The sequence below is a fragment of the Sminthopsis crassicaudata genome, chromosome 2, assembly GCF_048593235.1.
Source record: "Sminthopsis crassicaudata isolate SCR6 chromosome 2, ASM4859323v1, whole genome shotgun sequence".
Classification (NCBI taxonomy): Eukaryota; Metazoa; Chordata; class Mammalia; order Dasyuromorphia; family Dasyuridae; genus Sminthopsis; species Sminthopsis crassicaudata.
Window position 1 is genome coordinate 588294884 of NC_133618.1, and position 27049 is coordinate 588321932.

Here is a 27049-nt window from a genome sequence, read left to right on the forward strand (position 1 = left end):
ACCTATAAATTTCTGGCTTGTTTACTGTCAGATTACCAAGTGTGGAGAGGTAAAGAATCATATCTAGGGAAACAGTGACTAGTCAACTGGAACTCATAACGTGACTGGAATTCTACTTGTTGCTGCTTTTTTATAATCATCTATATATATGAACATTAAAGAAAAGATTTTCAGAAAGGCTCTTCTATCACTTCCTAGAGGTATATCATAAATAAAAGAGAGAAAATATAGATAAGAACAGAAAGAAACAAATGTTTTCTTCCTTAGTTTACAATTTATAGAAGAAAAAAAGTCAGGGCATCAGATGTGGATTTTATAGATATTCAAAATCCCCAGGTGAGGGATGATAACAATGATAACTTCAGCTAAAACAACAACAGATTAACAGAGAATAGGGTAGGTCAGGCTCCTCCAAAGATGTCCTTGATTCCCCAGCTACTGTTTCTGCTGTCACCAAAAGTATTTTTATTTTGTATACACCTTAGGGGTCCATACAACCATAGTTCCTTCCATGCAGACATGTTTTATTTTTGCCTTCGTATTCCCAGAAAACATCAGTGCCCAGCACATAGTAGGTCCCTAATAAATTCTTGTTTGTTTGTTTGCATATGCTTATTGATCAATAGATGGACTAGGAAAGATAAGATTGGATAGGATCAGATAAAATGGAGTTTTTAAGAGCTAGAAAATACTTCAAATCATCTAAACTTTAGTTTCTTCATTTCCAGAGGAAGAAGCTGAGAGCCCTAGGTACCATGACTTGCTGTAGCTTTCACAGATACTAAATAACATAACTGAGGTTTTCACTTTCATCTCAATTGTTCTCCTTTTTATCTTGTACTAGTCTTGTTTAAATTTCATTACTATTTAATGTGTTTTAGGGTAGTCAGAACTTAAGTGAATTAGAAACCACTCTCAATAGGGCAGTTGGAGGCAGCAATGGAATTCAATTGGAATAATGAAGATATAGTTTCAAAGTGTCTCTCAGACACTCATTAACTGTGGGACCCTGGGCAACTCACTTAAATTTTCTGAATCTCATTTTCCTCATCTGTAAAATGAATGTGATTGACTTAATGCCCTTCCAACTCTATAATTCTCTTCTCCTGATGGAAGCTGGCTATTGGCAGGTTGATTATAGATGTTTCCAGAGTGGATTCTTAATGGTATTAGGGGACTCACCTCTGTAAAAATTGGAACACTAAGAATATAAAGGGGTTTGTTATTTAGAAAGTTGTATTTAGAGAGTTGTAAGTTATATGTAACTAGGTGGGACAGTGCCAGGCCTGGCACCAAGAAGACCTGAGTTCAAATCACCCTCAGACATTTACTAGCTGTGTGACCCTGGGCAAGTCACTTAACCCAGTTTATCTCAGTTTCCTCATCTGTAAAAATGAACTAGAGAAAGAAATGGCAAACCATTCCAGTGTCTTTGCCAAAAAAAAAAACTCTACTGGGTCACCAAGAGTCAAATACAACTGAACAACTACAAAGCTATTTGGGACTGAGACAGGATTATATTGAGTGAGATATTTAGAAAGAGGTAATAAAGGATCTGTCAATGGATTGTTTGGCTCTTGATAATGTGATTGAAGTAACAAATCTCCCAGCAACAAGGAGAGTAGTTATCTTGATCAGATCACATCTAGTGGGTTGTACTGTGTTCAACTGTGGGGCAGAGAGAGATTATTTGGGAATGCACATACATGTTTAACGTATATCAAACTGCATTACAATCTCATAGATGAGAGAAGTAAGGGAAGGAGAGAGAAAATTTAAAACTCAAAATTTAAAAACAATGAATGTTAAAAATTATCTTTACATATAATTGGGCAAAAACAAAATGTTATCTTTTAAAAAGAGAAAATGAATATAGACAAATTGAAGCAGACCCATAGATCCTTAAACAGAATGGTGAAAGAATAGGGAACTACACTATACCAGCTTCAGTGGTGCAAATTAAGAATTAGTCTGGAAAACAGAAGACTTACAGGCTATCTTAGACTTGTTCTGTTTGAACCCAGAGGGCAAAACTAAAAGCAATCAATAGAAATTGTAGAGAAGCAAAGTGAGGTTTGATATAAAGTAAGCAATTCATATCATACTATCGTATGATTCCATTCTAAAATGAAATAGACTGCCTTGGAAGTAGCAGGTTCCTGTTCATTGAAAGTTTTTAGGCAGAGGTTGGATAGTAGCTTATTGGGAAACTATAAGATGTTTTAATTCTTCTCTGGAACTCATACCATATCAATAGCCTTTGCTTGTGAGAACTCTCCCTCTGATTGAAGAGTGTTAAGCTCCTCCCAGAACTTGCATTTAAGGAAATGGCCCAATTTCACCATCTCTGATTTTTTCCTTCACATTCAGGAATTGGGTTTCTTCTCTCCCCTACACGGTTTGGTTTCTTTTTGTTGTCTTCCCCCCATTAGATTGTGAGCTCCTTGAGGGGAGGTACTGTCTTCTCCATATTTGTATGTCTAGCACTTATCACATAGTATTCTCTTAATAAATGTTTATTGACTGTTAACTGATTATTTTGTCTCAGTAGTTTTACCCATCTCTCTAGTACTATTTAAGTAAATGAGAAAATCTTTGTTGTGAGGGAAAAAAGGGCAAACAAGATCCCTGAAACCAGAATGGGCTGTTCCTGGGCAGGGACTCTATGCAGAAGCAATATAACCTCCAGAGATGCAGAATCTCTGACCTTCCCATTGCTGAAATCTTTAACCCACCAGCTGCTTCCTTCTAGAAATGACTGCTGAGCAATGGGAGGTATTACAATCAACTTGGATGAGCCTAAGAAATCTTGCTTTACTGAACAGTTCAAATGTTAGTTATAAGCTACAAGACATTGTTTAGAAACTGGCTTAACATATAATTTAATTAATTAATTTGTATATACAGGCATGAGATCATGGTTTAATAGATTTAGAACTTGAAGGAAGATGAGATGACATCCAGTCCAATTTTCATTTTACAGAGGAGAAAGTGGAGTCCCAAAGAAATAAAATTTTTTACCTATACTTGTAGCAAGCAGTAGAATTAGGATTCAAACATGCAGTCTCTAGATCCCAAATCATACAAATATACATACACACATGTATAATATGTTGTAAACAAAAATGCATATGTACATATATATATCTGTGTATATGTGTGTGTGTATATGTATATATATATATATATATATATTACATATAAAATTTGGATTGTCTAGTTGATATTTTCATATATGTCCTTATTCTTATGAATTTTGAAATAGCAGAACCATAGAATATTAGACCTGAAAGAGAACTTAGAGTTCAAATACTCTAGCCAAACTCTAATCTTAAGGTCAAGGAAATAGAGAACCAGAAAAAGGGAACAATTTAATCAGATAGTGGTAGGCCTGGAGTTTGAATCTGGATCTACTGTGTCCTAATCCACCATTCTACTCACCATATCATGATTTCCTAAGCAAAAAAAAAAAAAAAACTAGCTAAAATTGGACAGAGAGTACTAAGAATCATTATGGGGAATTTGCAGCCTTTAACTGCTGAAAACAATGAAGTTCACCAAGTATTCTACCAGTTCTAAAAATCTATTTTTATGATGCAGAGTGAAAGAAACTGAGTGAGAGCTGTGTCCCTCTCCATGGCTGATGAAGGAGAGAAGGCATCTTCTCACAAATGTCTCCTTCCAAACTTTGTTTATGTGGATTCTGTGTTCTTCTCTTGAGGATCCTTGGTAAGAAGAAGCTCCTGTAAAAATGAAAAGGGGGAGATTATTAACAAAGACTCATGGATTGACTTCTATAGGACAGAATGGTCATAGAAACCTGGGATTCATTCATCCAATTCATTCAAGAAATGTTTATTAAACATTATTATATTGGATAGAGAACATACACAAAACAACCCTTGACCTAAAGGAAGGAATTCTTCATAAAATTAATGAATGAAAACTATGTACAAAGAATTTCCTGAGGGATGAGAGAGCTACTAACTGAACATAGCAGAAAAAAGAGGCACCTGAACTGTCTTGAATGAAATAAGGGATTTTAGGAAGTAAAAAGTGAAGGAAAAGATGCTAAATGGTGAGACCTTAGAGGTTCAGCCCTTTTATTTGCAAATGAAGAAATTAAGATCCAGAGAAGATTGGCCCAAAGACACACAGATAACAAAAGTGGCAAAGCTGAGATTCACTTTAGGTCCTGATACTCATCATCTTTTTATACTAAAAATTGGTGGTGCCCTCTACAAAAGTAGCAATTTGAGGGGGGAGGGGTCTTTAAGGAAAGTCAATTAATTTTATCTTTGAAAGGTTGAGTTTGAGATATCTATGGGTCTTCTAAGTAGAGATGTCAAGCAGACTATTAGTTATGAGAGAGAGAAAGAGAGATAGAAAGACTGAGACAGAGAAAGAGAGAGAGAGAGAGAGAGAGAGAGAGAGAGAGAGAGAGAGAGAGAGAGAGAGAGAGAGAAAATAAGAGAGAACAAGAGAGAGGGAAAGAGAAAGAGGAGAGGGAGAGAGAGGAAGAAGGAGGGAGAGAGAGGAGGAAGAGGGAGACAAAGGGAAGGAGAGGAAGAAGGAGAGCAAGGGATAAAAATGGAGGGAGAGAAAGGGGGGAGAGGGAGAGGGAAGAAGAGGGAGAAAAAGAGAGAGAAGGAGAGGGAGAAGGAGAAAGAAACAGAGAGGGGGGAGGAAAGGAAGAATAGGGGAAGAGGAAGGGAGAAAAAGGGAGAGGGAGGGAAAAAGAAGGAGGAATTTGTCAGCAAGTATTTATTATATGCTTACATATGGTTCTGGAGGATTGTATCACATAACCCAACCCTCTTGCCTTCAAGACTAGAAGAAAGGCAGAGTATTCGTGGAAAGTAGATTTATTTGTAGTACTTTTAGTTCCAGTATCTCTTTAAAAATTCTAAATTCAACATCAGATTCCATGAGATAAAACATACCCAAAGGAAGAATCCCAGTCATTCTTTTTGTAAAAATTGAGACCAAAGATATACTCATCATCATTTGTTTAATATATTTTCCTGCACATAAGTTCAAAGATCTCCCTCTCTAAGTATGTCTCTGTGTCCAGAAGAAATAAACTTTCTACTCATATTTGATTTCAAGACCTGAATCTCATAAGGCTTAAAAGCAAAAATTGGTTCCACCACATGCAGTATTTCAATCACATTCAGCAACAGTGAAATATAGAATGTTTGGGGTGAGGTGGGAGCAGGGGAACGATAGGCAATAAACTGAAAATAAATAAATATACTATGCCTTAATAAATCTGTTATACTCACAGCTAGAAGGAACATGGCAAAGAATATTATTCCTTTTAATAAAAAGAAAAATATTCACAGTGTTGAAAGGTGATTACTCATGGTGATTCTCGTGAAGTTGGATGGAGGTGGTACTAGTAGGGTAAGATTTTAGGAAATGGCTATTTTCTTTGTCTCATGAGTAGAAAAAGCCAAGGGAAAAAAAGTAAGAATCTAGAATAAATTTTGGAAGGGAAAATGTTGACCATGTCAGTTCCCCACTCAGAAAAAAACTCCAGTAGCAATCTATTGCCTCTAGAATAAAATATTTTATTTAAATCTGTCTCCAACCTATCTTTCCAACTTCCTTGTTCTTTAGTCTATATATATATTCAGAAATCTAACCAAATGGACTTTTTCTCTGTTCATCACATATTCTATTTCTCATTTCTGGGTCTTTGCCCTAGTTATCCTCACACCTGAAATGAATCACTTTTTTATTTCTACCTCACAGAATTCCTTTGTTCCTTTAAGATATAATTCACTCATCATCTTCTCTATGAAGCCTTATCTGATCCCTTGTTTCTAGTGCCCTCTCTCTCAAATTATTTTTTATTTAATGTCTTCTTATTATTTTTATTTTTTCTCTTTATATTTATATTTTAATGTAGGCTTCTTGAAAGTAAGGATCATTATATTCTTTGTACTTGTATCTCCAGAGCCTAGCACATAATAAACAATGATTGATTGATTGATTAAGGTCAATAGTAAAGAAAGAAAGAGGTTCTTGGGGGCAGCTAGGTAGTGCAGTGGATAGAGCACCAGCCCTGAATTCAGGAGGACCCAAGTTCAAATCAGCTTCCTCAGGAACCCAAGGTTTCTAGTTCATTAGCTCAGAAATTACACTGATTGGTAACCTCACACTGGAAGAAGAGAAAGGGAAAGAACAGAACACTTTCTAGCTGTGTGACCCTGGGCAAGTCACTTAACCCCAGAACCCACTTAACCTCATAAAAAAAAAAAAAAGAAAGAAAGAGGTTCTTAATATGTATTCTCATATACAAGCATATATATTGTGGGTTCAGTTCCAGACCACCACAGTGAAGTGAATATTGCAATAAAAACATGTCACTTGTTTTTTTTTTTTGTTTTCTAGTGCATATAAAAGTTATATTCACACTTTACTGTAGTCTAGTATGTACGTAATAGTATTACATCTAAAAAACAAGGTATATACTTTAATTTTGAAATGGTTTATCACCAAAAAAAAAAATGCTAATCATCACCTGAGCCTTCAGCAAATCATAAACTTTTTGAAGGTGAAATGTTGACAGCTGCTGACTGATCAGGGTGATGGTTGCTGAAAGTTGAGATAGTTGTGGCATTTCTTAAAATAAGGCAATACAGAAATTTGCAGCATTTGTTGACTTTTTTTCACTTGAACACTTACAAGTCCATTGTAAAATTATTAATTGGCCCAATTTCAATGTTGTAGTGTCTTATGGAATAGGGAAGTCCAGAAGAAAGGGAAAGAGATGGAACAGCAAGTGGATGGAGCAATCAGAACACGTACAGCACTTATTGATTAAGTTGACTATCTTGTATGGGTGTGGTTCAGGCTCCCCCAAATCAATGACAAGAGAAATATCAAAGATCATTGATCACATATCTCCATATCAGATATAATAAAAATGAAAAAGTTTGAAATATTGTGAGAATTACCAAAACGTGACAAGGATCTGATGTGAGTGCATGCTATTGGAAAAATGGAGTCTATACAATCTATGCAGGGTTCCCAAAAATCCTTTAATTTTTAAAAAACAAACAAACAAACAAAACCTTCAGTCTCTGTGAATAGTTATAAAACAAGGTTTGTCTATAATGACTATTGATCTTTTCAGCTTTATACTAGTTTTTCCCCTTTAGTTTTCAGATGAGAACATGCCCATTAAGGTATTTGGTGCCGCTGAATGTGTTGAAAATTTTTCTGAATTGGAAATTGAGGACTAATCAACAGATAAGGGAAACAAAGTCTATGAGTTTAAGAGACTAGCATCCATGAAAACACAATCATGATTATTATAGACATTTTTTTTCTCTATCAGGAAAAGAAAGAAATTGTTCTGTTCTTTCCCTTTCTCCTCTTCCAGTGTGAAGTTACCAATCAGTATAATTTCTGAGCTAATGAACTAGAAACCTTGGGTTCCTGAGGAAGCTGATTGGCAAAGAGAGATTGAAAACATATAGGGTTTGGAGCAATAGTCCTCCTTTTGTCCCCAAAGAAAAGCATTTAGAATCCTCTATACCACATGCCCCAATCCAAATGAGCTCTGTGCAATTGGGATTTCAAGTAGAGTTGAGAAAGGGAGACTAGACAGATGGGATCTGCCTAAAAGGAAGAAACTCATTATGTTTAAATCAAGACTTCTTAACCTACTGACCATGGATAGATTTCATAGAGGGCCATGAACTTGGAAGGAGAAAAATTTAATGTTTATATTTAATAATGTTTAACTGACATCAAGCATGCATTTAACAAAAATATCATTCTGAGAAAGCCACTATAGCTTCCAAAGGAGCTCAGGATACAAAAAAAATGTGGAAAACCTTTGTCCAGTGAGTGTCATATCTGTGTTTTCATGCTGATGTCAACAAAGAGAGCCATACTGGGATCTCTTAGGGAAGGAGACTTACCCCTGCAGGTTTCTGGAACTCATTCTCTTCATTGAATTCTGGCAGGGAGATGGCAAGACCAGTTTTTCCTTTTAGCCAATAGGTAGTTTGTTCTCCTTTGCCCTGTGGAAATCCATAGCTAGAAGCTTAGTTCCAATGTCCACATTTTCAATGAGTCAGACAACTCTGAAGACTATAATCCATGATATTTCTGAGTTCTAGTGCCTCATGGTATGGAAAAAAGGACAGATAGCATCTCACTTCAGGGAATACAACTAAATAACAGTGAATATAATGGCGTCAGGAAGACCAAAGTTCAAATCTTGCCTCAGACACTTACTAACTATATGACATAGGGCAAGTCACTTACTTGATCTACCTCTTTCCCACTTTCCTTATCTGTAAAATGAGAATAATTATAGTAGTCACCTCAAAGGTGATTGTGAAGATCAAATGAGATAACATGTATAGAATTTTGCAAATCTTAAAGAAATATGTAAATTCTAACAATTATTATTATTGAGTCATCTAAGTAGCAGAGTGGATAGAATGCTGGACCAAGAATCAGGAACTGAGTTCAAATCCAGTCTCAGAAATTTATTAGTTGTATAACCTGGGCAAGTCCCTTAATCTTGTTTGAAGCAGACCCAGGAATACATAGTACACAGTAACAGCAATTTTGTATGATGATCAACAATGATAGACTTGATTCTTCTCAGCAATTCAGTGATCCAACACAATTCCAATAAACTTGGGATGGAAAATGCCATCCGCATCCAGAGACAGAAGTAAGGAGACTACATGCATACTATTTTGATCTTTTTTCTCTCTGTATTGTTTTCCTCATTTGTTTTTTAGATTTTGTTTTGATTTTTCTCTCCCAATATGACATACAGAAATGCATTTTAAAAAATGAATGTACATGTCTATACTAAAAATTTTTTAACTTAAAAAATTAGGAAATTCCTAAACCTGACTTTAATGTTAATACAACCTAGGGAAATATATCCTCCTCATTGCTCAAGAAAGAGAGCTAATGGAGGTGAAAAGGACAGTCCACGGGTCTCCATGTATTAGAGCAAAGAGCCAGTTTTTTGATTAATAGCAGGCATGTTACAAAGATGAACTAGGTTGGTGCCCTCCATCATTACCTTTACTTTAATGGTCCCTCGTTCTTGTAGGTCATACCCCCCTATTGACATCAGGGCACTGGCAGTAGTCTGAGAAACATGAATCCGAAGAGCTATAACAAAAGAGGAGATAGTTATAGTTGTGATAATGACTTTTCTATGGATGAGGTCTTTTTCCAAGAGGTCCCAGATTTATATGGCCTATTATAAAGCAAATCACAATGCAGCATCCCTGACAGAGGCAGAACTTATAACCCATCCCCATCCCCTCATCCTCATCCTCATCTGGTCAATACAGAAATAGAAGGGCCACACTGGCATTGCAAATAGGTTTCCCTTTTCAGAATGGAAATTAATGAACCTCCTCAGATTTCAATAGGAAGAAAGGCTGACCAGCTACTGAGCCAAAGTCTGCATGTATTATTCATGATTATCTCTGGTAACCAGAAGTGCAAATGAACTTATTTCTGAATCACCAATATGTTGCATACACATTGAGAACCTACTCTACAAACATTTTACTTACAAGGGAAAGAGGTAGGTCAAAGCCTGGAGTTTGGATTTGCTTGGGTAAAATCTACAAACAATGAGGTAATGGGGAAGGGGAAGGATGATTTGTTTTCATGTTGGAAAAGCACTGGAATAGAAAAGAGTTAGGGGTTCTGGTCTTAGTTCTAGCCCTACTTGCACACGTCTTCTCTCTCAACTTATTTTCTTATCTAAAAAATGACAGGCTTGGAGAAGAGGTACCATGAATTGCCTTTTGGCTTCAAGGATATGGATTCCTAATGAGTAGAGAGAGTTTTAAAAAATGAAACATACTCTTTTTAAAAATTTCAAAAGACAGTATCCTGGCATATATGTATATGTGTAAATATATGTATTTTGTGGGTGCATATTTATATGTACATATATTTATGTATTTTAAATAATCACAATCTAAATTCTGTCTGGTCCAAATTTCTAAGTAATTTTCTTTTTTTCTGGTTGATAAATTGACTACTCATTCAAAGCAATTTTGATTAACAAAATCCCAGGAGAATAACATAATTTGTTGTTCCTTGGAGTTTTCTGTCATAAATGTCTGGAATCCCAGTATGTTCATTCCAGAAGAGTTCTCAGAGATCTAGTTCAACTTCTCATTTTCCAAATCTTTTCATTCTTTTCATTATGTGTCAGTATAATGATTACTGTCTCTTTAGAATGTAAACTCTCTGAGGGAAGAGACTATCTGCTAAAAGTGTACAAAAGACTTTGTACACTAGGATGTCTGGAAAGTCATTTGCTAGATGATATTTGATAAGGATCGTGTGACCTTTATCTATTCAATGGAAAAAAAAAGGGGGGGGGGAGAAAAATGCAAATGGATCTTCTAAAAATAGTCTCTGTTTAAAGTTCAAAGATCTGAAAGGCTATCAGACTTAGAAGCCAGATATAAAGAATACCCACGGAGGCTGTTGCTTTCCATCCTGGATGCCATGTTTACAGTATCTCCAAATAGACAGTACCTGGGCATTGTGATCCCCACAACACCAGCAACTACAGGACCTAAAGAAAAGAATAAGAAAAGCCTTGGTGAATTAGGGCCAGGATATGATGTCAGACAGAGTTTCCAATATCTAGGGGTGCACAAATGTAATCAATTGTCCAAGAAATATGGCAGTTTCCTTGCACAAAGTAGAAAATAAGCAATAGAGATTTTTAAGCAACAGAATTTCTAAATGTATTAACAATACATAATAAATGCTTGTCAACTGACTGGTTGTATACAAGGCAATAATAATAACAACAACAAGAATAATAAAAGTCACCTGTATCATACTTTAAAATTCTAAAGAATTTTTGTTTTTAAAGTCTTGGTTCAAATTCTGGCTTTGCCAATTACCATCTATATGATGTAGAGCAAGTGGAATCCTCTCTGGACAATAGTTTCTTCTTGTTGAAAACAAGAAGATTGGGATAAATGATCTCAAAAGTCTCTTCCAAATCTTAAATTATAATCTGTTATACATGTTCTCATTTGATCCTCACAAAACTCTTAAAGTGCATATTTCCATTTTTACAAATACTGAAAGTATTGAGACTCTGAATACTTATGTAAGGCAGCATAGTAGAGAAGAAAGAATTCAATTCATTTCAAACACATTTTTAGTCCCAGTATATTCAAGACATTTTAGTAGTCATGAGGATTCAAAACCAAAAAGGGGTTAATTCCTTCACCTAAGGACTTATATCCTGATGGCATATAAGGAAATATACACAGATAAATGAATATGACAAAGTACTCCTGGAAGAATTAAGTTGAGTCTTGAATAATAAGTATAATAAATGATAATCACACATAGAATTTAAAAGTATGTAAATCACTTAAAATAATTATGTGCCTTGAATACCACCACAACAAAAACTTTGTAAAACAGGTATCCCTGACAGTATCATCTCCATTTCCCAGAAAAGGAAGCAGAGGCTAAAAAAGATTAAGGAATCTTTCTCTGGTTGCACAGGCAGGATTTGAACTCACATCTTTCTTATTTAAATTCATCATCCTAGGGATAGAAGTGGCACATGCATGGAAAAATGGTTTATTTGTATCCATAAAGCTGAACATAGAATGCTAAAATCAGGAAACAACTCACAGTCAATCCTCTTTCATTTAAATTTGTATGTCTGAAGTAGACTAACATGAAATAAGATGGAAAAGTAAAATGAATCCAGATTATAGTCTTTAAAAAGAGGATGATACATTTATACTTTATTCTATGAGGATACCTATTCAAGGATTTTATGAGAGACATGGTGAAATAACCCTTAGGAAGATAAATTTGGTGGTCCTATGGAAGATGGACTCAAGTGATGGAGAGAGAAAACAGTGAAACAAAATAAGAGATTTTTGCAGTTGTTAGAGTGAGAGGTGATGCATAACCTAGATTAAGAATGAGATAGAATCTGAGATGCTATAGAGATGAAACTGATAGGATTTGGCAATTGATATACTATAAAATAAATGAAAAGCACTTATTAAGCTTACTGTGTGCCAAACACAATGCTAAGCATTGGGCATGCAAATACCTAAGAATATTCTCCAGAGCATACATTCTAATGAGAGATACAAAACATAATGAAATAGTAGTCATAGAAGAGAGTTTTATCCCAAAAATCTTGAGTGGAAAATGGAGCAGTCAATTATCCCAAACTTTCCAAAACTAAGCAGTAGGGGAAGATATTTGTGTTGCAGTAGTACAGAAAATGGTTGGAGTAAAGATAAAGGGATGTTCCAGGGAATCTGGACCTGAGTCTCAGGTTATAACCAGAGTTGAGTAGAAGGATGGAAATAGAGAAGTTTAAAGGAAAAGACTTCATTTTATAGGATCACTTTAGAGAAAGAAATTATGAAGATCATTTTGGACATATTGAGTTTGCATTGCTGCTGAGATGTTCCAAGTATGAATCATTTCTGTAACACTGATAATTGAATTTATGGGAGCAAGTGGGGTCACTAAGAGAAAGAAAAAATAGAGAGATAAGGGACCCCAGGACAAAATTTTGGTGAATTCCTGAGCCTTAGGACACAGAAGATGGATAATGATGTTGTACATCCTTCATTTTTAAAGAGAACAAATGGCATCATGGGTATCTTGATTTGTTTATGAATTGAATATAAATGAGACAGAGTTTCACAAAGTCATCATCATCTCTCTTTCAGAGTCATTGGCATCCAGTGGTAGGACAAAATTCAAGATGATCCCAGGATACTGTGAATGATCTTGTCACCTTTTATGACCAAGTTCTAAGCCTTTCACAGAGCCTGCTTTAGCAGTCTTCATGGCCATGGAACAAATTGTTTTCATCTATCCATTCCACTAGGTTAAGTCTTTACATGCTTAGAGTTCACATCCCTCTAAATCACTGATGAGTTTCAGGTCTGTGGCTTACCTTCAACCTTGTTTAGCCCATCTGCCAAGGCAATTTTAACCAAAACATTGTTGCTGCATACACTACAGTTTCTTAGAGGTATCAGTGAGAATCTCTAAAGGTGGAATAGTTTAGGAAATAGGAAATGGATAATGATACAGCAAAGGAGACTGGGGGGGGGGAAGGCTTAGAAATGTAGGCAAAAGACTTGGTGAAGGAGCAAGTATATAATAATATTGAAAGATGTAAAATTAATGTTAATAATTTAAAAGATTTTAACTGTTGAGAGATCATTGATAGCATTTCAGAGAGCAACATCAAATGTGAAATGGGTTAAGAATGGAGTTAGTGGTGAGGAACTAAAATAACATGTATGGAAGATCTTTTCTAGAAATTTGTTAGTTAAGAAGTTAAATTTTAGGGGGGTTTGTTCCAGAAACTGAAAGTAGATAGATATAGAGAGAGTAGAAAGATAAAGTAGATAGATAAAGAAAGTGAGAAAGAATAAAGAAATGATAAATGAGACAAACTTCTGGGATTTTGAAGGGGACAGGTTTGAGGATAAAAATGGAGGTAATTGGAAGAAGGTGGAGTTTTGGCAAGGAAGTTAGTCTTAGCAAAAAGACATCTTTTTCCTCAGAGATTAGGTTAGATGAAAAGAGGAAGAGTGATGAGAGTGGAATTTTGAAATGTAGAGTATGGAATAAAAATAGGCCTTCATAATTGATGGCTTCCATTTTCTCAGTAAAGTTTAAAGTGAGGTCATCTATTGAAAAGGATTAGGGGGATTAAGGGATTGAAGAGAAGAAGAAAAGATTCAAAACTGCTATTGCTCAATGTGAGATAGTTGATTACTGAAGATCAAAAGGAGTGATAGGCTGTAAAATTTTGGTTGTGATTAGATAATATAATATGTTTTGGACACAGTCATTTTCAGCTTCTAATTTTTGTGGAAGAGTGAATAGGAAAAGAACATGAGCTAAAGAAAAAAGTGGAAAAAAGAGCTGAGAAGGTGATTTGGGGGATTTTAAAATTATGAATAAAACTGGAAGTTGGACTTGGAGCTGGAAAATTTGGATGGATTTGATGAGGTTAGTAAATTGAGAAGTGCTAAAGTTGAAAGAGATAAAGAGAACACTAACAGAATCTAGCAGAATTGAGAACAGAGAAGGAACTTAAGAAAAAAGATCTATTTCCAAAGATGATCAGGGAAAAAGGAAAAAATCTATGTTCTAAAATGTTTGTAGCAGCTCTTTTTGTGATGACAAAAAATTGGACATTTCAGGAATGTTAATCAATTGGGAAATGGCTGAACAAATTGGGATGGAATACTATTAGCTATAAGAAATAATGAGCTCAATGTTCTTAGAAAAACATGGAAAGGCTTGCACAAAATAATGAAGAGCAAAATGAGCAGAACAAAGAGAACATTGTCTGCAGCAAGAGAATTGTATAAATATATTTATACATATTGGATTTAACTTATATTGAACTGTTTGCCATCTAGGGGAGGGGCTGGGGGAAGGAGAAAATCTTAAACACAAGGCTATGTAAGGTTTTATGTTGTCAAATTATCCATGCATATATTTTGGGGGAAAAAAAGTTTTATTAAAAAAGAGAGAGAACATTGTCTATATTAACAGTAATTCTGTTTTAAAGAACCACTTTGAGCAAATAAGTCATTTTGACAATTATAATACTTAAATATATTTAGGATATATTTAGAAAGATGCTATCTGTATCCAAAGAAAGAAATGATAAATAGAAGTAGACACAGAATAGTTTTACATATAGTTATACATATATATATATGTCTAATAGTAGACTTCTCTAGAATAAGTTGGAAAAAAAGGAAAGAAAAAATTTACATGATAATTGTGTTATATACATTTAAAAGAAACATAAAATTGTTCATATAGTTTCATGTGCAAACTTTTTTTTAACTATACTATGTCATGGAAATGCTTATTTTATTCCAAGAACTAAAAATAACATTTTTTTTAAAAAAGGAAAGAAAAAGGGTAGTTATTAAGAAAAGCTAAATAAGGTAAATTGTTAAGTAAAAGATTGAAAAATGAAAGGAGAGCAAATCAGGAACAACAATTAAAGTTTTGTAGTGACTAGTAAGAAAAGCAACAACAATGATATTGAAAATCCCCTAAATAGTTTGTTACAATAATTCCCCAAGGGAGCTACAAATAAGAAGGACAAGTGTTGAAGATCTCATTTGTGTGGAATATAGGAAGAACTGTACAAGGACCTGAATGGAGAGTATGGTGTTTGTATTTCTGTCAAGGACGAGTAAATGATTTTGATGCTTAAAGTGCAAGATGATCACAGAAAAGAAGGTAAAGGGTTTGAGGATTGTCTTTTCCCTCAGTAGGTCATCTGGGAGAAAAGAATATTCTTCAAAAGGGATGTAAAATACAAAAACAAAGAAAAAATATCTGACGAGACAGAGGGAAATCCTGAGATGTCACAGGTTAGCTGGAATATCATGCAGACAAGAAAAGGAAGGAGGATCACCAGTAAACATTTTAAAATAAGCCACAGATTATTATTAAAACCTTTCCTCCCCAGGAAAAAGCTGGATGCCCTGAAAAGGATGTGATTGCCAATTCTCCATATCTTATCTCCATATCATGTAAGCTCAGGTGAGATACCATCTGGTAAAAGTCTGAGAAGGAAGAGACAACAGGGGTGGTTGGCCACTTCCGCCTAAGGATTACTGAATTAGCTCTTCTCTCCTCTGATAATGATAAGGAATAGAGAAACAATAGACAATTCTTCCTCCAGTTTGTATCTTGTATGATAGGAAACTTCTCAAAGCTTATGAAATTAAATATCTACCACCTAATTGTGATGTCTTGTGCAGGCCCAAATGATACTGACAGAAGGAACCCAAAAGCTTTACTTTAATTATAAAGATTAAGTAAGAGACCAGAGATCTTAGAGACTGAGATTGTAGGTTATTTTATTTTTTTTTTTAAATCACTAATTCAAATCAAAAGTAATGGATTCAGAAAAGAAAGGAATATTTGAGAAGTGAACAGAAAGTTAAGAAGATGATGCCAGAAAACACAATTTGGATTTCTGGACCATTGTTTTAAAACAGAGAAATGACAGGTTTCTGGTCAGAGATGATATACTCAACAAGAGTGGAAGAAATACATTTTAGCCTGAAATTTTATGCATCTAATCAGAAGGCCTTTAAAACTAAAAAGAAAAGGAGACAACTCTCTGTATATTTGCCAATTCTGATAACCACAGGGAGTAGCTTTAATGTGGGAAGAATAATAGGACTAGCTACACAAAGTAGTTCACAAGAGCCAGTCACCTCATATCTATCCTTAGCTCAAAGCATTCAGGTGTATATTTTGCCTTTCTTAAGGTCAGGCCTTCTTTACCTCCTCAGATCCTTTTTCTTTGTTTTCATGTTGGAGTCCTTTTTAAAGAAATTTTTGTGATTGTTCAGTTGTTTTCAGTCGTGTCCAACTTTTCATGACCCCATTTGGGGTTTTCTTAGCAAAGAACCTGGAATAGTTTGCCATTTTCTTCTCTAGTTCATTTTTAAAAGATGAGGAAACTGAGGCAAATAGAGTTAAGTGACTTATTCAGAATCTCACAGCTAATAAGCTTCTGAGGTCAAACACTTAAGAAATATTTCATTTTATCTGGTAATCTAAAGAGTAGACAGTAATCCAAGAATGAATATAATAATGAAACTCATGGCCTCAGAGGTCAATATGTAAATGTATACAATGTGGATAACAAGAAAAATGAACTTTTAATCCTAATGCAGGAAAGCATATTTGACCTCATATATATCATTTAGATTTGTGGTAAGATTTATGACCAGAAAATGGCTTTGGAAGGACAGATCTTATATTTAAAAAAAAAAAAAAAAAAAAAAAAAAAAACAATAACAACAACAACAAAACAGGTTAGGAAAGAGGAAAAGCAATGTAGAATTATATATTTTTCATTTATGTGAATACAGTTATCTGAAGAAGAGCACAGTAGAGAACATTTAGGTAAAGACTAAGGGAAGAGGAAACGATATTGTTATGGGGATATACTATAGATCAATTAGAAAAAAGAGGAAATAGATTAGTTTAGGAACCATATCACAAGCCTGGAATGTAGTGAGGATAAAATAGCATTTTGGGAGATCTTAGATAGCTAGAAGTTTGATAGAATTCTCTCTGCTAAAAGCAGAGAAGCTAATAATTTCTCAACTTGCTTTAACGATCAAACAGATCTTTAATGATTCTCTATCCTACAAAAAGTGGAGAACCAAACAAAGGGAAATTCTATTTTGGATCACAAAAAACTGGTTACTAGTGTGGAAATGATTGGGAACATGGGAGGAAGTAACCATTCTAATCTTCAAAATTCTTAACAGAGGAGTGGAAACTTGAGTAGAATATGAAAAGCACCTTAGATTAATAGAGAACAGGTTTTAAAACATTCTAGGAAAAGATAGGTAGGATCCTGTGCATAAAAATTCTGTATGTCACACAAAAGGGAAGGGCAGTTTCCAAGAATGAAATTTTGAATTTACAAAGAGAAACAATTATAATAGGGAGGGAAATGCAAAGTAAAAATGACATAGATGCATAGAGCTCATAAAATACTTTAAATTAATTCAAAATATCTTTAAAATCATGTACAGAATATGGAAGCAAGGACAGTTAATAAATAATGAATACAAAAGGAGGGTATGGTTCTATAAGAAAAGTCAGGAATACTAAGATTCAGAATGAGCTGAGACTGGCAAAAGCTAGTTCTGGGAGGAGGAGGGTTTGCTTTTTAGCTATTTGGGGAAGATGATGGGGATCAAAGAAGGAATAGGAGAATATCTCCAAACCAGAAAGAACAAAATGAAAATAACTAATAATATCCAACAGAAGAACTGGAGGTAGTAGGTTACTCAGTAGCTAGAGCATTGGGCCTGGAATAAATAGACCTAAGTTCATTTCTAGCCCCAGATATTTATTAGCTATGTGACCCTGGGTAAGTCACTTAACCCAATTTGCTTCAGTTCTCTCATTTATAAAATAAGCCACAGAAGGAAATGATGAGCCACACCAGTTGTCTTTTCCAAGAAAACCTCAAATGGAATCAAAAAGAATCAGATACAACTGAAAAAAGACTGAATAACAACAACAATAGAAGATAAAAATGAAGATAGTAACAGAACACCTACAAGCCTTTGATGAGTCCAAGACAACTGTCCAGTTAACTACATTTCATGGCACTGAAAGAATTGGCATAAGTGTACATAGAACTGGTGCCAATGAGTTCTGACATATTTTTTCCTGTTATCTTATTTGGAGAATAGGAGAGGTATTACAAGATTGATGAAGGGTAAATATTGCTCCAATTCTCAAAACAAGAAACAACTGGAGCCTCCAAACTATACATCAGTGACTTTGAGTAGGACAATCTATTAAAATAGTGAACACTTTAAAAAAGGAAGAGATTATTATAAAAATCCCATGTGGCTTCATCAAGAATAGATAAGCCAAGATGTATTTCTTTTTGTGACATAATTGTTATACTGATAGATCAAAGGAAGCTATAAATATATATTTTGTTTGATTATTAGCAAGGCATTTAATAAAGTTTCTCTTGCTGTTTTAATGTTTTTCTTCTACTCACTCTTCTTCCATTACTATAGAAGTAAGGGAGGAAATGGAAATAACAAAGTTTGACTACCTACTGGAGGAAACAAAAAAAAAAAAAAAAGAGAGAGAGATAGTTCTTTAGCAGCCTGAAATTTAAATATTATGAGAGACAACGGACTTAAAGGAAATAAAAGAGCAGAGAAGACAATAGTATTAAATATTAAACAATTAATGACTAATATTTTAATCTTTAATTAAATTCATTTATGATTTTCTTCCCTAGTTCTTGATTCTATGCCTATAAGTAAAAAGAAACAAGCAAAACTATTAAGCAGATCTGTCTACACTGTTGTTAAAATCTGCAAAACTATTGGGCAGCAAAATTTCCCAGTGTGGCCAAAAACATATAATTAGAAAAAGTTTAATGAAATAAAAATGCAATGCTGTTGTATACATGTAGACTTTCCTAAGTCATTATCCAGCTTATAGAGATCCATTTCTTTTTGAGGATTGTATTATTGGTCTACATCACTAAAGAATGGTATCACTGGGCTTAGGAACAAATATAAGATTCAATGAAAAGGTAGTTTCCCCACTGGATTTAGGATATAGAGCCATTCTGATTGTATAACTCCACACCAACCATGACCCTGACATTAATGAAAGGAGCAAACTGCCTACAAAGTGATGGAGATTTCCCCAGAGTTTCCTATGATTTGGAATAGAGCACCAATCCATTTTTGTTGATTTAATAGCAGTATGAGTATAGTACTTCCCTCTGCCTGCTCTGTTTGGTGAACAGACTTAGTTTAATGCCTCGTAGCACCATCTGGTAATTAAATTATTTTCTGGAAAAGATAGATTTATACCACACAAAAGAACAATTCAATAGCTTTGAAACTATCTAGACCCAAAGATTTTTCATTAGTGGTTTAATGTTTAATATTAATTTAGAAAGTGAATTTCCATGCATTATATGAGGATCTGTACCATTTAACATTTTTATTAATGATTTGAATAAAAGCAGAGATGAGATACTTATTGATTTTGTAGATATTAGAAAATTTGAATGAATAGCTAACATAATGGATGGCAGATTCTGAATTCAAGAAGACCTGGACAGATTTGAGCATTGAACCAAATTGAGTGGAATAAAATTCAGTGGAAACCTCTATAAAATCCTTCACAAGTTGAAAAAAAAAATTAAAAAGGAAGTTCATTTAGATAGCAGGTCATTTTTAAAAATATGGTAGCCAAAAAAAAAAAAAAAAAAAAAAAAAAGCACATCATTGAGAAGCCCCATGAAGGGAAAGGAGGCTAGGAAAGAAAGTTCTGTTGCACTCTCCCCTGTTCATTTAAGAAAAAGAATATTTAGTTAAATCATAAGTATTACATTTATAATTGGTCAAGTATCACCATCCAACTCAGCAAAAGGTCCCAAGCATGCTACATGAAAATCAAAAAGAAATCAGGATATTTAGCTTGAACAAGAAAGGATTTAGCAGAGAGAAAACATGAGAGCTGCCTTGATTTGTTTGAGGTGTTGTTATGAAAATTTTTTAGATTTTTTTTCTGCTTGTCCTCAGGGAGAAAAATAGGAGCTTGTCCTCAGAGGGAAAATTAGGAAATTGAAAAGAAGTACATTTGATCTTATAAAAAAAGGAAAAACATACTCACTTTTTTCACAACAAGAACTATTTAAAAATTGAATAGGTTACTTCAGGTGGTGGTGACAATGGTGGTGGTAGTGGTGGTGGTATGATCATTTTCCAGTGAAGCTCTTTAAGTTTGGACAATCACTTCTAAGGCATGCTGTAAAAGGGATTTTCATACAGGCGGGTGTTTAATTAGATGACCCCTTAGGTTCTTTCAGCCTCGAAATCCTGTGATGAAGTTGATTGAGTTATGTGACTTTCTTTAGAAGTAGGAGTAGGGAAGATAGATGATTGCGGATTAGCACCATTTAAGGTAAAGGCAAGAAATTCAGTGAGTTGGCTAACTGATCAAGACTGGCAAGGGAACAAAGTAGTTCAGAGATCATATATTGGGAAAATAGAGAGTAATGGAAGAACTAGCGCTAATAAGGAGGGTAAAATATAGATGTAAGAGAAATAAGAAAAAGGTAAAAATGGAAAAACAGAATTCTAATCAGAGATGAGAATTTCAAAGTTCAAAATAGAAACAACATAATTTCAAATAGTACTGACATCTAATTATGATAAGCCCTGAGGATACCTGAGGAGGAATCTACATGAGAGGTGATGAGGTTGATAAACTGGAAATGCTGTGCTTTCAAGGGGACATCCATATATTTATCAAAATACCTATATTCTAAGTGCAGGGGTTAGAATAAAGAAGATTGTTAGTCAAGTGCATAACAAGTACATTAAATAAATGCAAAATATGTAAAATAAATATTAAAAAAAACCTTGTGGCTAAAATAATGCTAAAAATTTTAAGGATTGTCATGGAAAAGATAGCATCTGAGCTGAATTCTGAATGGCATTAGGGATTACTAGAGAATAAGAAAGAAAAACAACATGGAGGAAACAAGGTCATGTACAGGAAATAGCAGGTATGTTAGTTTTCTTAGGACATCTGGGATAGGATTATGGGAAATCAGTCTAGAATTGGAAGCTACCATCAAATTGTGAAAGGCTTTGAATGTTAAAAGAGTCTGTATTTTATCCTGAAGACAATTGAGAACTACAGAAGTTTGTTTGTTTGTTTTTTTAAGAGATTTTTTTTTTTTAATTTCCTGAGTCTAGGGTTAAATGACTTGTCCAGGGTCACACAGCTAGGAAGTGTCTGAGACCACATTTGAACTTGGGTCCTCCTGAATTCAGGGCTGGTGCTCTATCCACTGCGCCACCTAGCTGCCCCTACTACAGAAGTTTCTTAAGTAAGGATGTAATATGCCTAGATCTATGCTTTAAAAATATCAATTTATGAATTTAACTATAGAAATCTCATCATTCTAGATGTGGCTCTCTTCAACAATGAGATGATTCAAACCTGTCCCAATTGTTCAATGATGAAGAGAGTCATCTACACCCAAAGAGAGGATTGTGGGAACTGAGTGTGGTTCACAACATAATATATTCAATCTTTTTGTGGTTGTTTGCTTGCATGTTATTTTGTTTCTCGTTTTTTTTTTTATTTTGTTTTGTTTTTCTGGTTTGATTTGATTTTTTTCTTGTGTGGCATTCTTGTGCATATATTGGATTTAACATATAGTTCTACCATGTTTAACATATTGGACTACTTGCCATTTAGGGGAGGGAGTGAGGGAAGGGGGGGGAAATTGGAACATAAAAGTTTTGCAAAGACTAATGTTGAAAATTGTCTAAGCATATGTTTTGAAAAATAAAAAGCTTTAATAAAAAAAAGAATATCAATTTAGCAATTATATAGAGGTTACATGGTAGGAAAGGAGAGGCAAGGACCAATTAGGCTATTGTAGTTAAAGGTGGTAAAGTTTTGTGCTACTGTTTTCACCTTGTAAGTTGAGAAAATGGACAGTTATGAAAGATATTATAGAAGTTGAATCAACAATAATTAGCAACTGATGAGACCTGATGGACAGGAGAGAGAAAAAGTCAAGAATGACTCCAAGCTTGTGAACATGAGAAACTAAAAACTAAAAAGTAACTTGAAATTAAAAGTCATTAGAAATCAGAAAGTGAAGTAGAATCAGAAAGGGATATTGCCAAGGCCTTTGAAAGATTCCAATCTTCTCCTAAAAATAGAACTCATCTTTGAAATTTTAATATTCTCTTGATGTTATTAGACTGAAAGTCATAGAGTCATATAACATACAAGGAACTGAAATTGTGGATCACCCGAAGGACAATGAGGAAGTACATGCTGGGTATGACCAGACTATACAATATCACAAATAAGAACTTATGAAGAAGAAGCAGCCTAAGGATATCAATAAATGAGTGAAAAAAGCTGGTCTCACAGTGAGAGCAAGGGATAAATGCATGGAGAGCCTTTGTGCTCAATGCCAAGTGAAAAAGTTCCTCATCTTAATGGATGGACCCATTGTGGCAAACTTAATGAAGGATTCAGACAAGAGTCACACAGGATGGGTAGGCAGGAATGTATTATGGATTGCATTATTGGAGGGAATAACCACATGGATGAGATCATAGGTCCATTGGAGGAGAATGAGAACAAGGATGGTAAATGTTGATAGTGATGATGACACCGAGGATGATTATTTTTTGGCTGACCCCAGAAGGCAAAACTAGGATCAATAGGTGGAAGTTGCATAGAGTCAGATTTTGGATCAGCCTAAGGAAAATTTTTCTCATAATTAGAGCTTTATAAAAGTAAAATAAACTGCCAAGATAATAAGCTGTTCATCTCTGGATATTTTCAAGTGGTACCATTAATTAGATGTTTGACCATAAATAAATGACTTCAGTTCTCCAGACTCTCAATTTTCCCATCAGTAAAACAAAGTGATTTGACTACATGATCTTTAAAGTATTTTCTTGTTTTAAATCTTATGATTCTATATACTTGCTCTATGTGCAAGGTTTTTTAAGGCAAACTGATAACTGTGAGTAATGTCACTGAATTAATTCTAAAAGTGGGGGATGGCAGAAATAAATTGGCATTGTAAAAGCTGTAGTTTTTTATCATTATACACACACACACACACACACACACACACACACACACACACACACACACCTACCTGTATGTAAGCCAATCCGAAGCTTCAGTTTTTCCTCTGGCATATGTCCAATCTTAAAATTGATCATGGCATTGAGGAAGCATAATGACATCGTAGCAATTTCCTCCACATGTCGGATTCCATTGCGGAGGGGGAGACCACTTGCCACCATGTAGGCGTCACCAATGGTTTCAACCTGAAAATGGGAATTTAAAAATTTAACAACATAATCCCAGCCCTACAAGCAGAAAATTAGAAATTGAATGATGCTCCCCACCATGCCAAAAAAAATTTCTTCCCTTTTCCTGGAATAATTAAGCAAGAAGGGATTTTAGATATCATCTAATCTAACCTATTTATCTTACAAATAAGCAATCTAAATTCTCAACCAGAGAAGTCATTTGCTCAAGGTCATAAAGCCAGTCTGTGTCCTCCCTGCTTATCTAACTCTTATACTTTCTCTACTCCCTATTTATAAATTAGATCTGTCATGAAACTTTTCCTGGCCATTCATATCTTTAGTCATCTCTTTCCCTTTCATTTTATCTATATCAATTTTTTTTTCAGTTCAAGAGACACATTCAAGTGTCTATTAACTTTGAAGGCACTGTGTTGAATGCTGGGAACATAATGAGTGTAGAACACACATATATATACATACACACATACATACATCTAAATTATTATGTTATTAAATGAGTGAGTAAGAGAGGTCAAATGGAATCTAAGAGACTTAAGGAATGAAAGATCATTTTGAACTGGGAACACTAGAAAAGATTTTATGAAGGAAATGAGTTAGGTTTTTAGTGATGGAAAGAATGTCAGTGACGGAGGATAAGGATAGAAACTCAAGAGATGGAGGACACAATACATGGATAGTGTCAGGAAATACTGAGCAGTTTGGTTGAAATATAGAATGGATACAGAGAAGTACCATGAAACAGGGTTGGAAACATATATTTGGGTCAAATTTCCCCACTCCTGCTTCTCTCCCTCACTTCCTTATAGAACTTTGCTTTCTGGTTCTTTATTCAGACGTTCTAGTTTCCTTGACTAATAACAACTTAAAATGTGATCCCTCCCAGAGGAGTTTGCAATAATCCAATCAAAGCCTTAGCATAAAAGGATGAGCTTTAATGGAAAGGAGGATTTGGAGTAGGAAGGGAGGTAAGACAAATGTGAAGTTCTGCTGTACAAAGGAGAAAATCACTTCATTAATTAATGCAGCAATTACTGACCTTGTTTGTGATAGAGATCCACCACAATCACTATCTTTCCCTAGTCTTGATGTCCAACACTTCAGGCAATCTTCCGTGTGGTCTAGCACACAGTATTTTCCTTAACCTGAAGGGCAAGGTTAAATAGTCTCCATTCCATTTAATATTAAATAGATAGTGAGAATTAATGAAAGATTTTGATCAGAGAGTGGTATGATTAGACTTGCACATCAAAAAGATTACTTAGCAGCAATAAAAGGTTGACAATAAATGACATATGACCTTTTATTTTTGCTTAACTGCTTTATGTAAGCTGTCCTATTGAATAGGTAGCAAGTTATACTGTGTGGTTCTACTAGGCAAACCTGGGACTAAGGAGGCAGAAATTTCGTGGAGGAGATTTAGGTTCACTATATGAAAGAACTTTCTAATGATTAGAGTAGTCTTAAAATGAAATGAGTACACTGCCTTGTAAGAGTAATGAGTTCCCTTGTTAACAAAGACATTTAATCAGAAGGTTCAATATTCACTTGTCAGTGATTTTATAAGTCCTCATTTAAGACTATTATTTAATGATTCAGTTAAATAAAAAATAGAATAAAATTTACAAGAATTTACTTACCAGCTAAAATATATTCAACCTTGTACCAGATACCTTAGGGATACAAACAACAGACAAGGTACCTGTCCTAAAAGAATTTATACTCTTGTTGAGCATTTTAAGATTAACTAAAAAATGATTAGAACTAGAACATATCTTAGAAGACATATAGCCCAATATCACACATAGTGTTTTAAATCCCAAGCTGGCTTTCTTTTATCACTTAGCACCTTTCCTTGAAGCATCAATATTTAAGCAAAATTTTAAGATGAAAGCAGTTATATTCTTTGCTCTATTCCTCCTCCTCCACTTTCCCCCATCTGGTATTCTCTTTTCCCCACTCCTGCTTCTCTCCCTCACTTCCTTATAGAAATTTTCTTTCTGGTTCTTTATTCAGACATACTAGTTACCTTGACTAGTAACAACTTAGAATGTGATCTCTCCCAGAGGAGTTGGCAATAACCCAATCAAAGTCTTAGCATAAAAGGATGAGCTTTAATGGAAAGGAGGATTTGGAGTAGGAAGGGAGGTAAGACAGATTGAATGTGAAGTTCAGATGTAAGAGGGAGAAAATCACTTAATCTGGTATGCAAAAGCCATCAATTAATAGGCTATGTCTCCCATCAATTGATACATACTTCTGGGAATGAAAACTGATTTTAATATCATTCCAAACAAAATATGATTAGGAAGATAAGTCCAATAAATTAAAAATCACACTGTTTTTGCAGCTGAATAAAAATGATCTGAGGGAAGAACACTGTCTTTGTTTATTTTCATTTACATAGATAACAGGGAGTTAATGGTTAAGAATATTTAAAGGGGATACATCCTTAAGCTTTGAGTCACTACAATAAAAGTCAGCAATATTTTATATCCTCCTACAAACAGAATACTGTTCTGATAGGATCGCTAATTTTATCAGGGTTCTTCATCTAGTGTTCAAAGTAGGCCTGCTCAAAAAAATAGATTAGGGCTCAAAATTTGTAGAAATTAATGCAGCAATTACTGACCTTGTTTGTGATACAGATTCACCACTATCACTATCTTTCCCTATTCTTGATGTCCAACACATCAGGCAATCTTCTGTGTGATCTAGCACACAGTATTTTCCTAGTGATCCACACAACACAAGGGAAACACACAAAGACATGGATGGAAAGAAAGTCACCCCCAAACACCAGACTTCTGAAATTACACTGCTCCAACACAAAAAGGTACCATCTTACTCATTACTTCTATCTCTTTCCAGCTCAAACACTTTTGCTACCAGAAATATACACAATCCTCTCCTTATATAAATGAACCCTTCTGGAGACCTCTACATGAAACAATTTTTATGTAATATAAACTTACCTCTACCTACCCTGTCCACTTAGCCCATAATAACAAAACATACACAAAATACCTTTATACAATTCATAAAATATACAAAGTTGTAGATCTGGTAAATATTGTACCATGATAATAAACAGAATTATGAACTGAAAGGTAAAATTTGTGGTGAAGTATGCACAGTACTGGACAGCAAACTTAACATAGGTGTGAAGAATATTGACCCTTCCTCATCCAATATACCTTATCACTGGTGGTTGGCTATGTAACCTTTTTTTATGAAGCTTTCAAGAGATGGTTTGTATAATGGCTCTCTTTTCTTCCTTGCATATCTGATGAGAGCAAGCAACATTATCCTCAACTAGTCTATGAACTTTTAAAATTTAGAAATATTTGAATACAGTTTTTCAATACAAGAAAAAATTCCACTGAGATGACAAAATGCTTTAGCCAATAATTTCATTGTGAACCTTTTTAGTTTGACCTTGGATTCCCACAGCTTTCCTTTCTTCTGTAATCTTTGCAGCTAACAGCCCAATCAGATGCTCATTAAACAGTTCTTCTCCATGGGACTCAGTCCACTACTCCACATCATTTTCATCCACTTATAGTTCCAATTCT

General features: G+C 34.6%; 1 protein-coding gene across 1 annotated transcript in view; it reads right to left on the reverse strand.

Annotated features, from left to right (window-relative positions):
* Positions 1-3225: 3225 nt before the first annotated feature.
* LOC141553744 (guanylate cyclase 2G-like) overlaps positions 3226-27049 on the reverse strand; it is a 43778-nt gene continuing 19954 nt past the window's right edge. The window contains exons 9-13 of the mRNA XM_074285234.1: positions 23297-23471; positions 10496-10594; positions 9068-9159; positions 7938-8039; positions 3226-3743 (exon numbers count right to left, since the gene is read on the reverse strand). Of these exons, the coding sequence (XP_074141335.1) occupies positions 3693-3743; positions 7938-8039; positions 9068-9159; positions 10496-10594; positions 23297-23471 (519 nt within the window). The 3' untranslated portion in view covers positions 3226-3692. The remainder of the gene's footprint in view (positions 3744-7937; positions 8040-9067; positions 9160-10495; positions 10595-23296; positions 23472-27049) is intronic.